The sequence below is a fragment of the Hemiscyllium ocellatum genome, chromosome 36, assembly GCF_020745735.1.
Source record: "Hemiscyllium ocellatum isolate sHemOce1 chromosome 36, sHemOce1.pat.X.cur, whole genome shotgun sequence".
Lineage (NCBI taxonomy): Eukaryota > Metazoa > Chordata > Chondrichthyes > Orectolobiformes > Hemiscylliidae > Hemiscyllium > Hemiscyllium ocellatum.
The window spans coordinates 47,276,961-47,294,507 of NC_083436.1; the positions used below are offsets into that span (position 1 = coordinate 47,276,961).

General features: G+C 43.0%; 1 protein-coding gene across 1 annotated transcript in view; it reads left to right on the forward strand.

The window, feature by feature from the left end:
* The window catches only part of slc49a3 (solute carrier family 49 member 3), an 84,735-nt gene that overhangs the window by 51,654 nt on the left and 15,534 nt on the right, over positions 1 to 17,547 (forward strand). The window contains exon 7 of the mRNA XM_060851573.1: positions 612 to 764. Within this exon, the coding sequence (XP_060707556.1) occupies positions 612 to 764 (153 nt within the window). The remainder of the gene's footprint in view (positions 1 to 611; positions 765 to 17,547) is intronic.

A 17,547-nucleotide genomic window follows, 5' to 3' on the forward strand; every position in this document is an offset into this window, starting at 1 on the left:
ACTTTGGGAATGGAGTACATGGTTTGTCAATTTTTTTTGTTGACTTTCACATTCGTTCATTACTCAAGTGTTGGGCCTTGCAATGATGCCTTTCAGAGTTTTGGTCAAAGGAGCATTTGACTAAATAGTGGCAAAAAGATGATATCCAGGAACTAAATAGAGTACTAATCTGTTGGAAGAAAGTCAGGCAGTAGTGAAAGTGATGAATACACAAACTATCCAATTACAGAAGCCATCAACTTGTAATCTGTTTACAAAATCTTGGCCAGTTGTTTGTTGAATTTGAATAATTAAGGATTAAAAGGGGTGACAAAAGCTGTATTAATGTACATTCAGTGAGTACCTGGTGGACACGCTTGATGGTTGAGACTTTGCATGAAGCACAAGCATCAAGCATGTTTGTTCATATTAAGAGATGAAAGCTGCATTATCTGAAGATATTTATTGTTTGAATTTGATTCTTGAAGGAGTATTTTTGCGCAGAGTGAATCTTTCGAGTATGGTAATAAAGTTCAACCTGGATGTTATACAGTCTGATTAATGTTATAGTTCCTGTGTGCAAGTATAACTTGTTTGTCATTTGTGAAGTATAAAATCTGTTTCTGTTACAGACTTTTGCTGGACTCTGTGGGGCCTTGTTTATTGTATTTGGAATCTGTGGTGCATTTGTGCTCGGGATGTATGTGGATAGAACAAAGAAGTTTATGGAAACCACCAAAATTAATTTTTGTTTGACTGCTTTTGCCACTATTGCTTTTGCACTGGTAAGTATTTCTTCAATGATACTGATACACCTTACTCACAGTGAAAACTTAGAGAGCCAACATCGGGAATCTGTTGCCTGAAGTTCCTCTGATTTTTACCATTATAATTTCTAGATTATTTGATGAAACCAACTGGCAGAGATTAGCTTGCTTGCACTGCCAAAGTTATGTGAAGGGATGTACACCAACTACCAGGTTAGGTACTGGCAAGGCCCTGGATTTATAAACAGTGGTTAAATAGACTCTGAGTCCACGTAGGTCAGTGGTCACTAATGTGATCAGAAAGTGGAGTTTGGTAAAGGAGACTGTACAAACATCTGAATTTTGGATGATTTGAAGATTGGGAAGCTAGGCAGAAAAGTATTGCATTAATCAAGTCTGGAAGTAACAGTGGAGAGACTTTCCAGTCAACCTGTTCAGAGATGTTATTATGCATCTCGGGAGCACGTGGGACTTGAACTCAGGCTTCCTGGTTCAAAGCTATGGACATTATCAATGTGCTACAAGATCCTTGCAAGTTACAATAGAATGCATCCGGTTTTAATGGCTGCCTAGAGTTAGCAGTAGGCAGTCTGTGATGGTAATGACCTCAAATAGATCACTATGCTAACAAAGGTTTTTTTAGATAATATCTGCTGATACCAGCAACTGCACATTCAGTATGATCATCAGTATAGCTAACCCAGAAACACTCCTATATATTAATATATAACTCCTATATAACACGTAAAATATTAATGATGTAATTCATTAAGGCCATGATGTACGTGCTCCTAGAAGAGAGAGGTACTGGAACAGGGTTCAATGGGGGAAGGAGGGAAGAGAGTGACTACATGGGTTGAGGACAGGGGAGGGAAGCTGAGGATATAGAAAATAGGAGCAAGCCTATTTCATTTGGCCCTTTTGAACCTGCTCTACCATTCAGTATGATCGTGGTTCTTTATCCAAATCCATTCCACCATGTTTTCCCCATAGCTTTTTGATTCCTTTAACCCTAAGAACGAGGCCTAACTTCACCTTGCAAAAACTCAGTATCTTAGCTTCATCCACACTGGCAGAGAATTCAAGGGCTCAACACATTCTGGGTGAAGAAATGTTGCCTCCTCTCAGTTCTAAATGGCCTCTCTTGTACCTTTAGTCTGTGAGCTGAAAAATGTGTTGCTGGAAAAGTGCAGCAGGTCAGGCAGCATCAAAATTCCTGAAGAAGGGCTTATGCCCGAAACGTCGATTCTCCTGCTCCTTTGCTGCCTGACCTGCTGTGCTTTTCCAGAACACACTTTTAAGCTCTGATCTCCAGCATCTGCAGTCCTCATTTTTTTCCCTCTTTAGGCTTTGATCCTGGTTCTGGACTTGCTGGGCATTAAGAATTCCTTCTTGCATTTACCCTGTCTGTTGGAATTTGTTTCTATGAGATCCCTCCCCCTCATTATTTCTATACAGCAGTGAATATACTCCTTAAAAACAGATTCTGGCTCCTCTTACTATTCCATCCATCAGTCTGGTAAACCTTTGCATTTGCTCCATAGCTAGAGTGTTCTTCCTCTAACTAAAATTGCCCACGTTACTCCAGGTGTGTCTCAACAAGGGGCCCTATACAATCTCAGCAGGGCAGCCATACTGCTTTTCTAGAATACCCTTGCCACAAAGGCCACCATAGAGTTTACTTTCTACCTGCTGCACTGGTATGCTTCTTTCAGCAACTGGTGTACAAGGGCACACAGGTTTTGCATATTCCCCTCTCAATTTACAGCTATTCAGATGGTGTGCATTTGTGTTTGTGACCAAGGTGCATAACTTCACACTTATCCAAATCACAGGGTCATCAATGCATTCTTCTCTATTCACCTTCCAACCCGGTTTTTTTGGTCATCTCCAGACTTAGACATAATACTTTTAGTTCCCTAATGTAAATCATAACCTTATATTCTGAATAGCTGGCTTCCAGGCATTGATCCCTGTGGTACTACATTGGTCATTGCCTGCCACTCTGAACAAGACCCATTTATTCCTACCCTTTTTTATTTCCTGCTACCAACTAGTTCTCTCTACGTGTCAGTACTAACCCCAATTCTATGTGCTTTAGTGCTAATGTGAAACCTTATCAAACACCTTCTGAAAATTCAAGTAAACAACATCCACTGACTCCCATATCGAGTCAACACTTGTATCTTCAAAATTCCAGTAGATTTGTCAAGTGTGATTTTGCTCTTGTAAATTCATGCTAACTCTGTCTGATCCTGTCACTGTTCTCCAAATGCTCTGCTGTTAATCTTTTATAAATGGATTGTAGCATTCCCTACTGCTGATGTCAGTCTAACCAGTCTAAGACCAAAATATCATAAGCAAGAGGAACATAAGTAGGCCATTTGGCCCATTGAGCTTGCACTGCCAATCAATAGGATCCTGGCTGATCCAACATTTCTCATGACCGATTACCTGCATTTTCCCTGAACCCTTGATTCCCCTATTGATAAAGAATGTCTGTTTCAGCCTTAAATATACGCAAAGACTCTGCCTCCTTAGCTCTCTGTGGCAAGCCATTCAAAGACAAACTTCTGACAGAAGAAATTCCTCTGAGTCTTAATTGGTTCCCCTTTTTGTCTGACAATGTTTCTCTTCATGGGAGAGTCTAGAGACATTCTCTCAGCACTTAGCATGTCAAGCCTTTTAAAAATTCTGTTGGGTTCAGTGAGGTCACCTCGTTCATAGATTCATACAGCATATCACAGAAATGTCAAGTGGAGTCTGCACCAACTCCTAAAAGTATGCTAATACCAATATTCCTGAATGTTATTATATTTGAAGTACTCATCCAAATACCTTTTTAAAGGTTGTAAATTTTCCAGCCATCACTACCTTCCCAGGTAAGTGCATTTCAGTTTCCCACTATCCGCTGAGTCATGATGATTTTTCAAAATCTCCTCTGAATCATCATCTCCTTACCTTAAAACTTTACTAAACCAGTTTCTGATGCATCTCACCAAGTGTCCCTGAATTCCATGTGCTTTAACCTTCTAAATCAGTCTTCCATGTGAGACCTTGTTAAAAGTTTTGCTAAAATTCACAAACTACATCAACTGAACTTCCCTCATTCAAATTTTCAAAAGATTCTAATTTGTTTGGCATGATCTCTCTCTACTGAAAAATGTGTTGCTGGAAAAGCGCAGCAGGTCAGGCAGCATCCAAGGAGCAGGAGAATCGACGTTTCGGGCATAAGTCCTTCAGGAATGATCTCTCTCTAACAAAGCCATGCTGACTATCCCTAATTAAACAATGCCTTTCCAAGTATGTCGTAATTCATTCCTTAATTCTTCTAAACTCTAGTGAGTAGAGGCCCAACTTAGAGTCATAGAAGTGTATAGCACGGAAACAGACCCTTCGGTCCAACCCGTCTGTGCTGACCAGATATCCCAACCCAACCTGGTCCCACCTGCCAGAACCTGGCCCATATTCCTCCAAACCCTTCCTATTCATATACCCATCCATATGCCTATTAAATGTTGCCCCTTAGTTCCCTTTTATATCTTTCCCCTCAACCTATGCCCTCTAGTTCTGGACTTTACTACTTGTCTACACCAACCCCTTTGAAATAAGGGCTGACATATCATTAGCTTTCTTGATTACCTGCTATACCTGTGTGCTAGCTTTGTGTTTTGTACACAGGTCCTCCAAGTCCTTTTTGTATTTCAGCTTTGTGCAGTTTTTCTCAATTTAATTCCCAGTTACATAATTCTTGTCTCTGTACCTCCTTTTCTTTTTTAGAAATAGTGGGGTTACATTAGCTACCCTCTAATGTATAGGAACTATTCCAGAGTCCATTAAATCTTGAAGTGACAACAAATGCATTCACTGTTTCTAGGGATGGAGATTTATCAGACTTCAGTCCTATTAAGTTCTCTAACACCATGTCCCTTCTAAAACTGATTTTCCTCCTCCTCCTCATTGAATTCTGTTTTTCCCCACATTTTGGGAAGTTCTTTGTGAATGCAGAGACAAAATAGGTATTTAATTGGCTTGCCATTTCTTTGCTCCCCATTATAAGTTGTCCTGTTGGTGAATCCAAGCATTTTGAAGGAAATCTGGATAGAAACTGTAGAGGGCACTGGCTGTAATATTTCAGTGTCTCCTGGTCTTCAAGGAAATGCCAGATAACTGAAGAATTGCTAATATTACAGTCTTGCTGATAAGAGGTTGTATGGATAATTCTAGCTACGACACACCATATTGTTTCACTTCAGTGGTAGGAAAATGTTTGAAATGAATTATTTGGAATAGAATCATGGAAACAGGTGGATTGACTAGGAAAAAGTAGTCATGCATTTCTAAAGAGGAGATTTATAACTAGCTTAATGGAGAGTCTAACAATTCGAATTTTTCGAAGAGCTTATCAGGTGTGTAGATGAGAGTCGTGCAGTTGATGTAGTTTATATGGATGTCAGCAAAAACCTTTGACAATGTGCCACTTAAGAAACTAATCGAGAAGGTAAACGCACATGGGATCCAGGGTGGTTTGCAAGTTGGATCCAAATTTGGTCAGTGTAAAGAACGTGGTGGTGGAAGGTTGATTTCTTGACTGGAACCTGATGTACAGTTGGAAACTACAAGCTGAGTTCTAGGTCCATATGAAATGTTGGGAGATGATCATCAGTATTCAGGATGACAAAGTTTAGCTGGATGGATGACAGTGAGGAAGGTGTTCACTTTGGATGGGTAGATAGAATTTAATCCTGATTTAAAAAGGTGAGGTGACACACTTTGGAACAAGGAGCAAGGCAAGAGAATGCCATTCATGAAGCAGGACACAAGGTATCATATGCTGCAGAAAAGGCCTTTCAACCAACAAGAACACTACTCTAAATCTACATTAGTTCCACTTTCCAACATTTGGCCAATAGCCTTAAATGTTACTATGTTTCAAAAGGGTCATAAAAGGCTGCACTATAGAAAAGGGTCTTTCGGCCCATTGAATCTGTGCCAGTCAAAAACGAGCATCAAAATATTCCAATTATCTAATTTTGTTATATATAAATGACTTGTGTGAAAATGTAGCTGAGTAGGCTAGTAATTTTGCAGATTATACAAAAATCGGTGGAGTTGTGTACAATGTGGAAGGTTTGAGAGTGTGGTGCTGGTAAAGCACAGCAGATCAGGTAGCATCCGAGGAGCAGGAGAATTCATGTTTTGGGCAAAAGCCCCGATGAAGGATTTTTGCCTAAAACATCAATTCTCCTGCTCCTCGGATGCTGCCCAAGCTGCTGTGCTTTACCAGTACCACACTCTAGACCCTGATCACCAGCATCTGCAGTCCTCACCTTCTCCTAGTGTAGAAGGTTGTAAAAAGGATATGGTGGGATATAATCACTTGCAGATATGGGCAACAAAATGTCAGATGCCGTTTAGAGTCAGATGTACAGCATGGAAACAGACCCTTTGGTCCAACCCGTCCATGTCGACCAGATATCCCAACCCAATCTAGTCCCACCTGCCAGCACCCAGCCCATATCCTTCCCAACGGATACAATAAATGATATTGGTTGATGTGCAGGTTAAACTTTGGATGTGGTAGGCTCCTTTAGGGCCTTGGATGGAGGTGAGGGAGGTGGTGTGGGCACAGGCTTTGCAATTCCTGCGGTGGCAGGGGAAGGTGCCAGGATGGGAAGATGGGTTGTAGGGGGGCGTGGACCTCCTGCAGAAATGTCATCCCGTATTCCCAATTACTCCATCTTCGCCATATCTGCTCCCAGGAGGACCAGTTCCACCACAGAACACACCAGATGGCTTCCTTTAAAGACCGCAATTTTCCTTCCCACGTGGTCAAAGATGCCCTCCAACGCATCTTGTCCACATCCCGCACCTCTGCCCTCAGACCCCACCCCTCCAACCGTAACAAGGACAGAACGCCCTGATGCTCACCTTCCACCCTACCAAACTTCACATAAACCAAATCATCAGCTGACATTTCCACCACCTCCAAACAGACCCCACCACCAGGAATATGTTTCCCTCCCCACCCCTTTCCACCTTCCGCAAAGATCATTCCCTCTGTGACTACCTGGTCAGGTTCACGCCCCCCTACAATCCACCCTCCCATCCTGGCACCTTCCCCTGCCACAGCAGGAATTGCAAAACCTGGGCCTACACCACCTCCCTCACCTCCATCCAAGGCCCCAAAGGAGCCTTCCACATCCATCAAAGTTTTACCTGCACAACCTCCAATATCATTTATTGTATCCATTGCTCCCGATGCAGTCCCCTCTACATTGGGGAGACTGGATGCCTCCTAGCAGAGCGCTTTAGGGAACATCTCCGAGACACCCACACCAATCAACGACACTGCCCTGTGGCCCAACGTTTCAACTCCCCTTCCCACTCTGCCGAGGACATGGAGGTTCTGGGCCTCTTTCACTGCCGCTCCCTCACCACCAGATGCCTGGAGGAAGAACGCCTCATTTTCCGCCTTGGAACACTTCAACCCCAGGGCATCAATGTGGACTTCAACAGTTTCCTCATTTCCCCTTGCCCCACCCTCACCCTAGTTCCAAACTTCCAGCTCAGCACTGTCCCCATGATTTGTCCTACCTGCCTATCATCTTTTCCACCTATCCACTCCACCCTCTTCTCTTCTCCCCCCCCCCCCCAACCTATCACCTTTATCCCCTCCCCCACTCACCAATTGTACTCTATGCTACTTTCTCCCCATCCCCACCCCCCTCTCTCTTATCTCTCCACCCTGCATGCACTCTGCCTGTATTCCTGGTGAAGGGCTTTTGCCCGAAACGTCGATTTTTCCTGCCCCTCAGATGCTGCCTGAACTGCTGTGCTCTTCCAGTACCATTAATCCAGAATCCAGTATTGTGTTCAATTCTAGTCACCACATTACAGGAATGATGTGGAGGTTTTGGAGAGGGTGCAGAAGAGGTTTATAGGATATTGCCTGGATTAGAGGGCTTGAGCTATAATGAGAGGCAGGCAAAACTCAGGTTGTTTTCTCTGGAGCGGCAGAGGCTGAGGGGAGACTTGAAAGTGTATGAAATTGAGATGCAGAGAGTTGATGGTCAGGATCTTTTTCCCAAGAGTTGGATGTCTAAAACTGGGGAGCTTGCATTTTAGTTGAGGGGGGAAAGTTCAAAGGGGATACAAAGGGCAAAATTCTTTTTCTTGATAGGTGTCATGGGTGGTGGTGGTGGTGGAGGGGGCAGAAAAGGTTGACGCATTTCAAAGACTTTTAGATAAGCACATGAATATGCAAGGAATGGAGGGATATGGACCAAGGACAGGCAGAATGGATTAGTTTAATTTGATGTCCTGTTCAGCAAAATATTGTGGGCTGAAGGGCCTGTCCTTTGCTGTGCTATTCTATGTTCCATGAAATCCCATTTTCCAACCTTGGCATTGCAAGTGCAGATTTAAATACTATTAAATTTTGAGGGTTTTTGCCTCAACCGCTGAGAGGCAGAGTGTTACAGATTCGTACCATCTGAGTGAAAAAAAAAGTTTCCTCATGTCCGCTCTAAATGTTCTGCCTGTTTGAGTCTGTGCCCCTGATGGTAGATCCCTCCACCAAGGAGAAAAGTTCTTTCCTGTCTACCCAAACTCAGCCCTTCATATTTTATACATCTGTCATGTCGCCCTCAGCCTCTCCTGGAAGGAAATCAACCCCAGTCTATCCACTCTGTCTTCATATCTAAACATCTCCAGACCAGGCAAAAGCCTGGTAGATCTCCTCTGTGTGCAGTCCCATTCAATTAAGTGCATACCATCCTCTGGTGGTAATCTAACCAACTTTTTGCACATTTTTGGCATAACTTCCCTGCTCTTAAACTCAGTGTCTCAGCTAGTAAAGGTTAGTATCCCATTTGACTCCTTAGTTACTTGATCCATCTGTGCTGTTGTCTTAAAGGACTGGTGGACATGTACACTGATGTCCTTCTGATTCTTGATGCTTCGTAGACTCCTAACGTTCATCGTGTGTTCCCTTGCCTTGTTTATCCCACCTGAATGCGTTACTTTACGCTTATCCACGTGGAGTTCCATTTGCCACAGATCAGTCCATCTGACCAGTCTATCTATATTCTCTGTAGTCCTCCACAATCCTTGTTGCTATTTATCCCTATCTACCAATTTTCATATCATCTGCACACCTACTGATCAATCTGTCCTGTATTTAGGTTTAAATTATTTGTATAAATCACAAATAACAAAGACGCAACACTGATCTCTTTGGAATCCTACTTTATTCAGTCCAAAGATGTGCAGGTTTAATGGACTGGCTATGGGTTGCCCAGAGTGTCCATGGATATGCAGGCTAGATGGATTAGCAATGGGAAATGCAGTGTTACGACGATAGAGAAGGAGGTGGGTCTGAGAAGGATGCTTCACAGAATCCGTGAGGACCTGATGGGCCAAATGGCCTGCTTCCACACTGTAGGGATTCTATGATTCATTGGCTTCCAAAAACATCTTTTACCATCACCTTGTCCTTCCTGTTACTCGGTGAATTCTAGATCCAATTTGCCAAATTTTCTTGGATCCCATAGCTCTTATCTTCTCTATCAATCTCCTGGACAGGGCCTTATTAAAAACCATGAAGATCAAGTAGTCTATATCAAATGTAATGTCCAACTTGACTGAATTCACAAAACCATGCTCATTGTTCTTAACCCTTGCCATTCCAAGTGTAGATTATTTATGTCCCTCAGAATTGTTTAATGAGGTTCTTGATTAGTCTGGGGACCAAAGGGGAGAAGGCAGAAAAATGCGGTTGAGAAATATATCCGCCACGATTGAATGGTGAAGCAAAATGGTCTAATTCTGTTCTAATATTTAATGGTCTTAAGGTTTAAAGTAGCTTCTGACTGAGGTTAGACTGGCTTGTAATTTCCTATTTGATCTCCTCTATATACGCAGTGCCTGTGCTGTTTCCTTCCTCAACAGCCTTGGGTACATTTAACTACCCTGTTAATATAGAGTCATAGGGATGTACAGCATGGAAACAGACCCTTCGGTCCAACCCGTACATGCCAACCAGATATCGGTTGGAGGTCTGAGCTATAGGGAGAGGCTGAACAGGCTGGGATTGTTTTCCCTGGAGCGTCGGAGGCTGAGGGGCGACCTTACAGAGGTTTACAAGATGAGGTGCATGGATAGGGTAAATAGGCAAAGTCTTTTCCCTGGTGTCGGGGAGTTCAGAACTAGAGGGCATAGGTTTAGGGTGAGCGGAGAAAGATATAAAGGAGACCTACGGGGCAACTTTTTCATGCAGAGGGTGGTACGTGTATGGAATGAGCTGCCAGAGGATGTGGTGGAAGCTGGTACAATTGCAACATTTAAAAGGCATTTGGATGGGTATATGAATGGGAAGGGTTTGGAGGGATGTGGGCGGGTGCTGGCAGGTGAGACTAGATTGGGTTGGGATATCTTGAAGACTTCGATCAGATCTTCTAAATTCTAAAGAAAACTGGCCCATTTAATTTCTCCTCACAACTTAACTCCTGGAGTCCAGGTGTCATTCTTGTAAACCTATGTGATACAGCCTCCAAGGCCATTATATCCTTTTGAAGGTATGGTACCCAGATCTGCTCGTAGTACTCCAAATGGGGTCCAACCAGAGTTTTGAATGGCTGCAGCATACCCTCTGCATCTTTGTATTCCAGACCCCTCGATGTTGAGGCCAGTATTCAATTCGCTTTCTTTCATCTGTTTTCTACACCTGCTGATGATATTTTAAAGACTGATACACCTGAAACCCCAAGTCTCTTTGGGCATCCACTGTATTTAACTTCATATCCACATCTTCCCCCTCACTAGTGAAACTGACACAACGTATTAATTTAGACATCTTCTGTCTTGTGTGCACTTTGTCTTTACCAAGCTCTACTCATTTCCCCAGTCATCGGTTTAACCCTAAATGCATCAAAGCCTCCCCGAGAGCTTCAGTGGGTAAGGGAGATCTCCCTATTGGAGTCTGTCTTCCCTGGTCCTTTCCCTGAGATTATTCAATTGCCTGGAATAAAATTCTTCGAGCCTGCTTGGCTCTCTCTCTTATTCCTGATGAAGGGCTTATGCTCGAAACGTCGAATTCTCTATTCCTGAGATGCTGCCTGGCCTGCTGTGCTTTGACCAGCAACACATTTGCAGCTGGAATAAAATTCTTACAAGCAGTCCATTAAAGGTTTAGCACATTTATTTAAACGTTTACTACAATATCCCAGTTAGACTAGGGCTTGGAGTCTTGTTACTCTAAGTAGAGGTTCTAAAACCTGAGCAGAGTAGCGGTATTAGCACTTACCAACCTCGTGCACTCTCGGACTACTCTGAAAATGGCACTCTCAATCTTTAGTATTAATACAGTTTTTGCCCACTAAACGTGTCAATCAAACTCCTACTGATGAACGTGATATTCTCACCACATTCCTGCTGTGCTTGTGATGAATTTTATCACTATTCTAGTCATGTGACTAACAAAACTGGCCTTGTACTGACTTGGGTGATGACATTAAGTGTTGATATCCTATAAAGTTTGGTCACATTTATCACCTCATGTCCTTTTGTTTAAACCTGATTACTGACATTTAAATGCATTCCTAATTGTTTTCCACCTCACACGCTTGGTCAGTAAACTCTTCATTCAAACCCCTGTTGTCTTTCCTTGAAGTGATCTGTCAAAGGCTTTTGTTCCTCCTCAATGACTAATTTTTAAGTTTCATAGTTGCCTAAACGTATTCTTGAACAGAGCTGGACTTGCTGCTTTTCCCAGCAAAGCTTGAAACCTTTATTTAAGTTATTTAATACTTTTTCCTTTTGCTTTATTCTAACATTCTCTGGTTTCTTTAATTCTATGCTTTCCCTTCGTGTCCTTTCTCAAATGTACCTGTAAGATAACTTAATTTCCTTCAATTTACCTGCCATTATTCATTCTTGACCTCTTGTTGCTCCAGTAATTTCCTTAAGTTTCCCCTTGCACATTCTGTACTCTTCTGGAGTTTCTGCTGTTTCGAGCCCTTGGTATCGTCATAATCCTCCTTTTCTACCTCTACACAGTCCTCTAAATCCTTTGGTCAGGGTTCGCTGGAGTTGGTCTTACCTTTGTCTTTATGGAACATGTTGGCCCTGTGCTCTCCCTAGTTTCTCCTTGAATGTGTACCACTGTTCTGACGACAGATTTTCCTAAATCTATCTGCGCTCACTCCACTCTGGCCAAATCCTACCTAATCTTATTAAACTCCATCTCCCCTCCATTTAGAACTTTGATTTCAGGCCCATCCTTGTTATGGAACTGGACAATCTTGAATCTAATGGAGTTATTCTCGCTGTCTGCAAAATGGTGCCCCACTGATAGTTGAACCTCTTGGCTGGCTTAATTACCGACAGTGAAGTCTCCAAGACTTGTGGTACCTTTTTATGTATTTGCATATTTTTTTTTAAAAACTGTCCTCGATGCATTTTAACAATTTTGCTCCCTCTAAACTTTGCATACTTTCTGACTACCCCCAGTAATGCTGAGGAAGGGAATCCCTTATCACCACATTTTCACTCTACTTTCACTTGTACACTTCTCTGAAATTTGCCTATCTATCAGTGCCTCTATTTCTGACTGTTACAGAACCATTAATATACTCCCAGCAAAGTGATTGTTCCTTTTCATTTTGTAAGTTCATATCCAAATGGATTTATTTATTGTTCAGTCATAAATGTAGAACATAGAACAAAACAGCACAGTACAGGCCCTTTGGTCCTTGATGTTGTGCCTACCTTTTATGCTACATATCCTTCATTGTACAATCTTGCATGTGCCTATCCAAGAGTCACTTAAATGTCCCTAATGTATCTGACTGTACTATTATCACTGGCAGTGCATTCCACGAACCCACCACTCTGTTTAAAGAACCAATCTCTGTCATCTCACCTAAACCTTCCCCCAGTCACCTTAAAATTATGCCCCCCCCCACAGTGTGATAGCCTTTTCTGCCCTGGGGGAAAGTCTCTGGCTGTCCACTCTATCTCTTCTCTGCATCTTGTACACCTCTGTCAAGTCACCTCTCATCCTTCTTCGCTCTAATGAGAAAAGCCCTAGTTCCCTCAACCTTTCTTCATAAGACCTGCCCTCCAGTCCAGGCAGCATCCTGGTAAATCTCCTCTGCCCCTCTCTAAAGCTTCAAGGAGGAGATAACTGAATAATGGAAAAACAAAGCCCAATTGAGCAGTGTCAGCATGGTTTCATGAAGGGCACGTCATGCTTGACAAACTTGCTGAAATTCTTGCAGAATCTTTTGGCTTTGATCTTTGTTGTCATTATCTACAGGAATAGTGCCAGAAGACTGGAGGATATCAAATGTTGTCCCCTTATTCAAGAAGGGGAGTAGAGACACCCCTGGCAATTATAGACCAGTGAGCCTTACTTCAATTGTGGATAAATTGTGGGAAAGGATTATAAAAGATAAGATTTATAATCATCTAGAAAAGAATAATTTGATTAGGGATGGTCAACATGATTTTGAGAAGGATAGGTCATGCTTCACAAACCTTAGTGTTCTTTGAGAAGGTGACCAAAAGGTGAATGAAGTAAAGTAGTTGATGTGTATATGGATTTTGGTAAAGAGTTTGGTAAGGTTCCCCATGATGGGCTTTTGCAGAAAATATGGAGGCATAGGACTGAAGGTGACTTAGCAGTTTGGATCAGAAATTGGCTAGCTTAAAGAAGACAGGATGGTGGTTGATAGGAAATGCTCATCCTGGAGCTCCGTTACTAGTGGTGTACCGCAAGAATCTGTTTTGGGGCCACTGCTATTTGTCATTTATATAAATGACCTAGATGAGGGCGTAGAAGGATGGGTTAGTAAATTTGCAAATGACACTAAGGCCGGTAGAGTTGTGCATAGTGCAGAAGAATGTTGCAGGTGACAGGAATATAGGCTGCAGAGCTGGGCTGAGAGGTAGCAAATGGAGTTTAATGCAGAAAAGTGAGGTGATTCACTCTGGAAGGAACAACAGGAATGCAGAGTACTGAGCTAATGGTAGGATTCTTGGTAGTGTAGATGAGCAGAAAAATCTTGGTGTCCATGCATATAGTTCCCTAAAAATTGCCACCCAGGTTGATAAGGTTGTGGTGTGTTAGCTTTTACTGGTAGAAGGACTGCGTTTTGGAGCCACAAGGTCATGTTGCAGCTGTACAAAACTTGGGTCACCGCATTATAGGAAGGATATGGAAGCATTGGAAAGGGTGTAGAAGAAATTTACTAGGATGTTGCCTGGTATGGAGGGAAGGTCTTGAGGAAAGGCTGAGGGATTTGAAGCTATTTTCATTGGAGAGAAGAAGGTTGAGAGATGACTTAATAGAGACATACAAGATGATCAGAGGATTAGATAAGATGGACAGTGAGAGCCTGTCCTTTTTTATACAATGTAGATGCAAAATTGGCTGATAGAGACAAGGTGTCATGACCAATGATTACTTTTCAGGGTGTAAAATTTTTAATGTAGTTCCCATGGGGTTGGTATTGGGTCACTTCAATGATTGATTTATTGTATTTGTATTTTACAGAGAATAGTGAAAAGCTTCAACAGTTTCCACAATGTGGTGCCATTTTGAATAGTTTAAGAATAAAACCAATTTTAAAAAAATAACTGAGCCAGCTCATGCCTCACCACCACCTGTTCAAGACCCATCACTATAGGAGTCACAGCTCTTCAGGCTCTATCTCTTCGCAGCTAGGCCTACCTCGTGGTCGTTGCCACTGATGCTGGGTCCCATGCTGAACCCACACTCCCCCCACAATCGAGTCCCAGCTCTGGGCTTATTGTGCCCAGGAGTCGCTGACTCTGATGCCAGATGTTGCCTTGCTGGCAGTGCCATCTTGAAGTATGTTGCTGCAACTACCTTCAATCACTGGAGGAGTTTTGCAGCCATTTCTTGCTTTTCTTGATGTATATTAATGATTTGAATCTTCATGAGTGGGAGACAATATCCAAGTTTGCAGATGAAGCAATATTTGGAAGAGCCACTGGCCACAGGCCTCCAGCCTGAATAACAGCACTCCACCACCATTTTCTGTCTTCTACCTTTCAGCCAATTCTATGTTCAAATGGCTAGTCCCCCCTGCATTCCATGAGCTCTAACCTTGCCAACCTGTCTCCCATGGGGAACCTTGTGGAACGTCTTACTGAACTCCATATAGATCACGTCTACCACTCTGCCCTCATCAATTCTTTGTTACTACTTCAAAAAACTCCAAGTTTGTGAGACATGATTTCCCATGCACAAAGAAATGTTGACTATCCCTAATCCACCCTTGCCTTTCCAAATACATCCTGTCTCTCAGGATTTCCTCCAACAACTCGCCCATCACTGACCTAGGGCGCTCAGATCTATAGTTCCCTGGTTTGTCTTTACCACCTCTCTCAAATAGTGGCACCACATTAGTCAACCTCCAGTCTTCTAGCATCTCATCTATGCCTACCAATGATACAGATATCTTGGCAAGGGACCCAGCAATCACTTCCCTAGCTTCTCAAAGTTTTAGGGTACGCCTGATCCGGTCCTGAGGATTTATTGGGACATTGGTTAGGCCACTTTTGGAATATTGCGTGCAATTCTGGTCTCCTTCCTATCAGAAGGATGTTGGGAAGCTTGAAAGGGTTCAGAAAAGATTTACAAGGATGTTGCCGGGATTGGAGGATTTGAACTATCGGGCAAGGTTGAACAGGTTAGGGCTGTTTTCCCTGGAGTGTTGGAAGCTGAAGGGTGACCTTATAGAGGTTTATAAAATCATGAGCATGGGTAGAGTAAATAGACAGGTCTATTCCCTGGGGTGGGGGAGTCCATAACTAGAGGACAAAGATATAACAGAGACCTAAGGGGCAACTTTTTCACGCAGAAGGTGGTGTGCGCTCGGAATGGTCTGTCAGAGGATGTGGTGGAGGCTAGTACAATTGCAATATTTAAAAGACATTTGGATAGCTATATGAACAAGAAGGGTTTAGAGTGATATGGGCCAAATGCTGGCAGGTGGAACTAGATTGCATTGGGATATCTGGTTGGCATGGGCAAGTTGGACCGAAGGGTCTGCTTCCATGCTGTATGTCTGTATGATTCTATTTGTAAACTGTGAGGATGACAGTGTGGAACTCAAAAAGACGCTGGCAAGTTGATGGTAAATGGAAAGTTTTTTTTTATTTACTCATTGGATGTGGGAATTGTTGGTTGGCCAGCATTTATTGCTCGTCTCTAATTGCGCTTGAGAAGGCAGTCCACCTATGAAGAGAGCTCCAAGATTTTGACCCAGTGACAGTGAAGGAATGGTGAAGTCAGGATGGTCAGTAGCTTGGAGGGGAACTTGCAGGTGATGGTGTTCCCATGCATTTGCTGCCATTATTCTTCTAGATGGAAGTGGTTGTGGGTTTGGAAGATGCTGTATAAATATCATTGGTGAAAGTCTGCAATGCACCTTACAGGTGGTATGCATTGCTGCTACTGAGTGTCAGTGGTGGAAGGAGTGGATGCCCAGTGAGGTGGCACCAGTGAGGTGGGCTGCTTTGTCCTGGGTGGTGTCAAGCTGCTTGAGTGTTGTGGTGGGAGCTACACTCATCCAGGCAAGTGGATCACACTCCTGACTTGTGCCTTGTAGATGGTGAACAGGCTTTAGAGAGTCAGGAGGGGAGTTACATGCCACAGTATTCCTAGCCTCTGACCTCTCTTGTAGCTACTGTTTATGTGGTGAGTTGAGTTGAGTTTCTGGTTAATGGCATTCTCAAGGATATCGATAGTGGGGCAAGGCAGTGATGGTAACACCATTGAATGTCAAGGGGCGGTGAGTAAATTGTCTTTTATTGGAAATTGTCATTGTGGCATTTGTGTGGCATGAATTTTACTCGTCATTTGTCAGCTCGAGTCTGGATATTGTCCAAGTCTTGTTGCATTTGAATACAGACACTTTCAGTTTCTGAGGAGTTGTGAATGGTGCTCAACAATGTGCAATTATTGGCCAACATCCCCATTTCTGACCTTATGCTGAAGGGAAGGTCATTGATGAACAAACTAAAGATGATTGGGTCTTGGATACGACCCTGAGGAGCCCCTGCTGAGAATTCCTGGAGGTGCGATGACTGACCTCCAACAACCACGGCCATTTTCTGATGTCAGGTATTACTCCAACCAGGTAGCAGATGAGGTGCAGTGCAGAGAACTGAGGTACTGCTCTTTAATTGGAAGAATACTGCAATGCAATATAAAATAGTGGGTAAAATCTGATTGAAGATTTGTAGCTCGGGTATCCGTTGTTGTGGTTCTGCTCGCCGAGCTGGAAGTTTTTGCTGCAAACGTTTCGTTCCCTGGCTAGGGAACATCATCAGTGCTGTTGGAGCCTCGTGTGAAGCGCTGCTTTGATGTTTCTTCCGGTATTTATATTGGTTTGTTCTTGCCGCTTCCGGGTGTCAGTTTCAGCTGTAGTGGTTTGTATATGGTGTCCAGGTCAATGTGTCTGTTGATGGAGTTTGGGGATGAATGCCATGCTTCTAGGAATTCTCTGGCTGTTCTCTGTCTGGCTTGTCCTATGATAGTGGTGTTTTCCCAGTCAAATTCATGTTGCTGGTTGTCTGAGTGTATGGCTACTAGAGATAGCTGGTCGTGTCGTTTTGTGGCTAGCTGATGTTCATGGATGCGGATTGTTAGCTGTCTTCCTGTTTGTCCTATATAGTGTTTTGTGCAGTCCTTGCATGGTATTTTGTAAACTACGTTAGTTTGGCTCATGCTGGGTATTGGGTCCTTTGTTCTAGTGAGTTGTTGTCT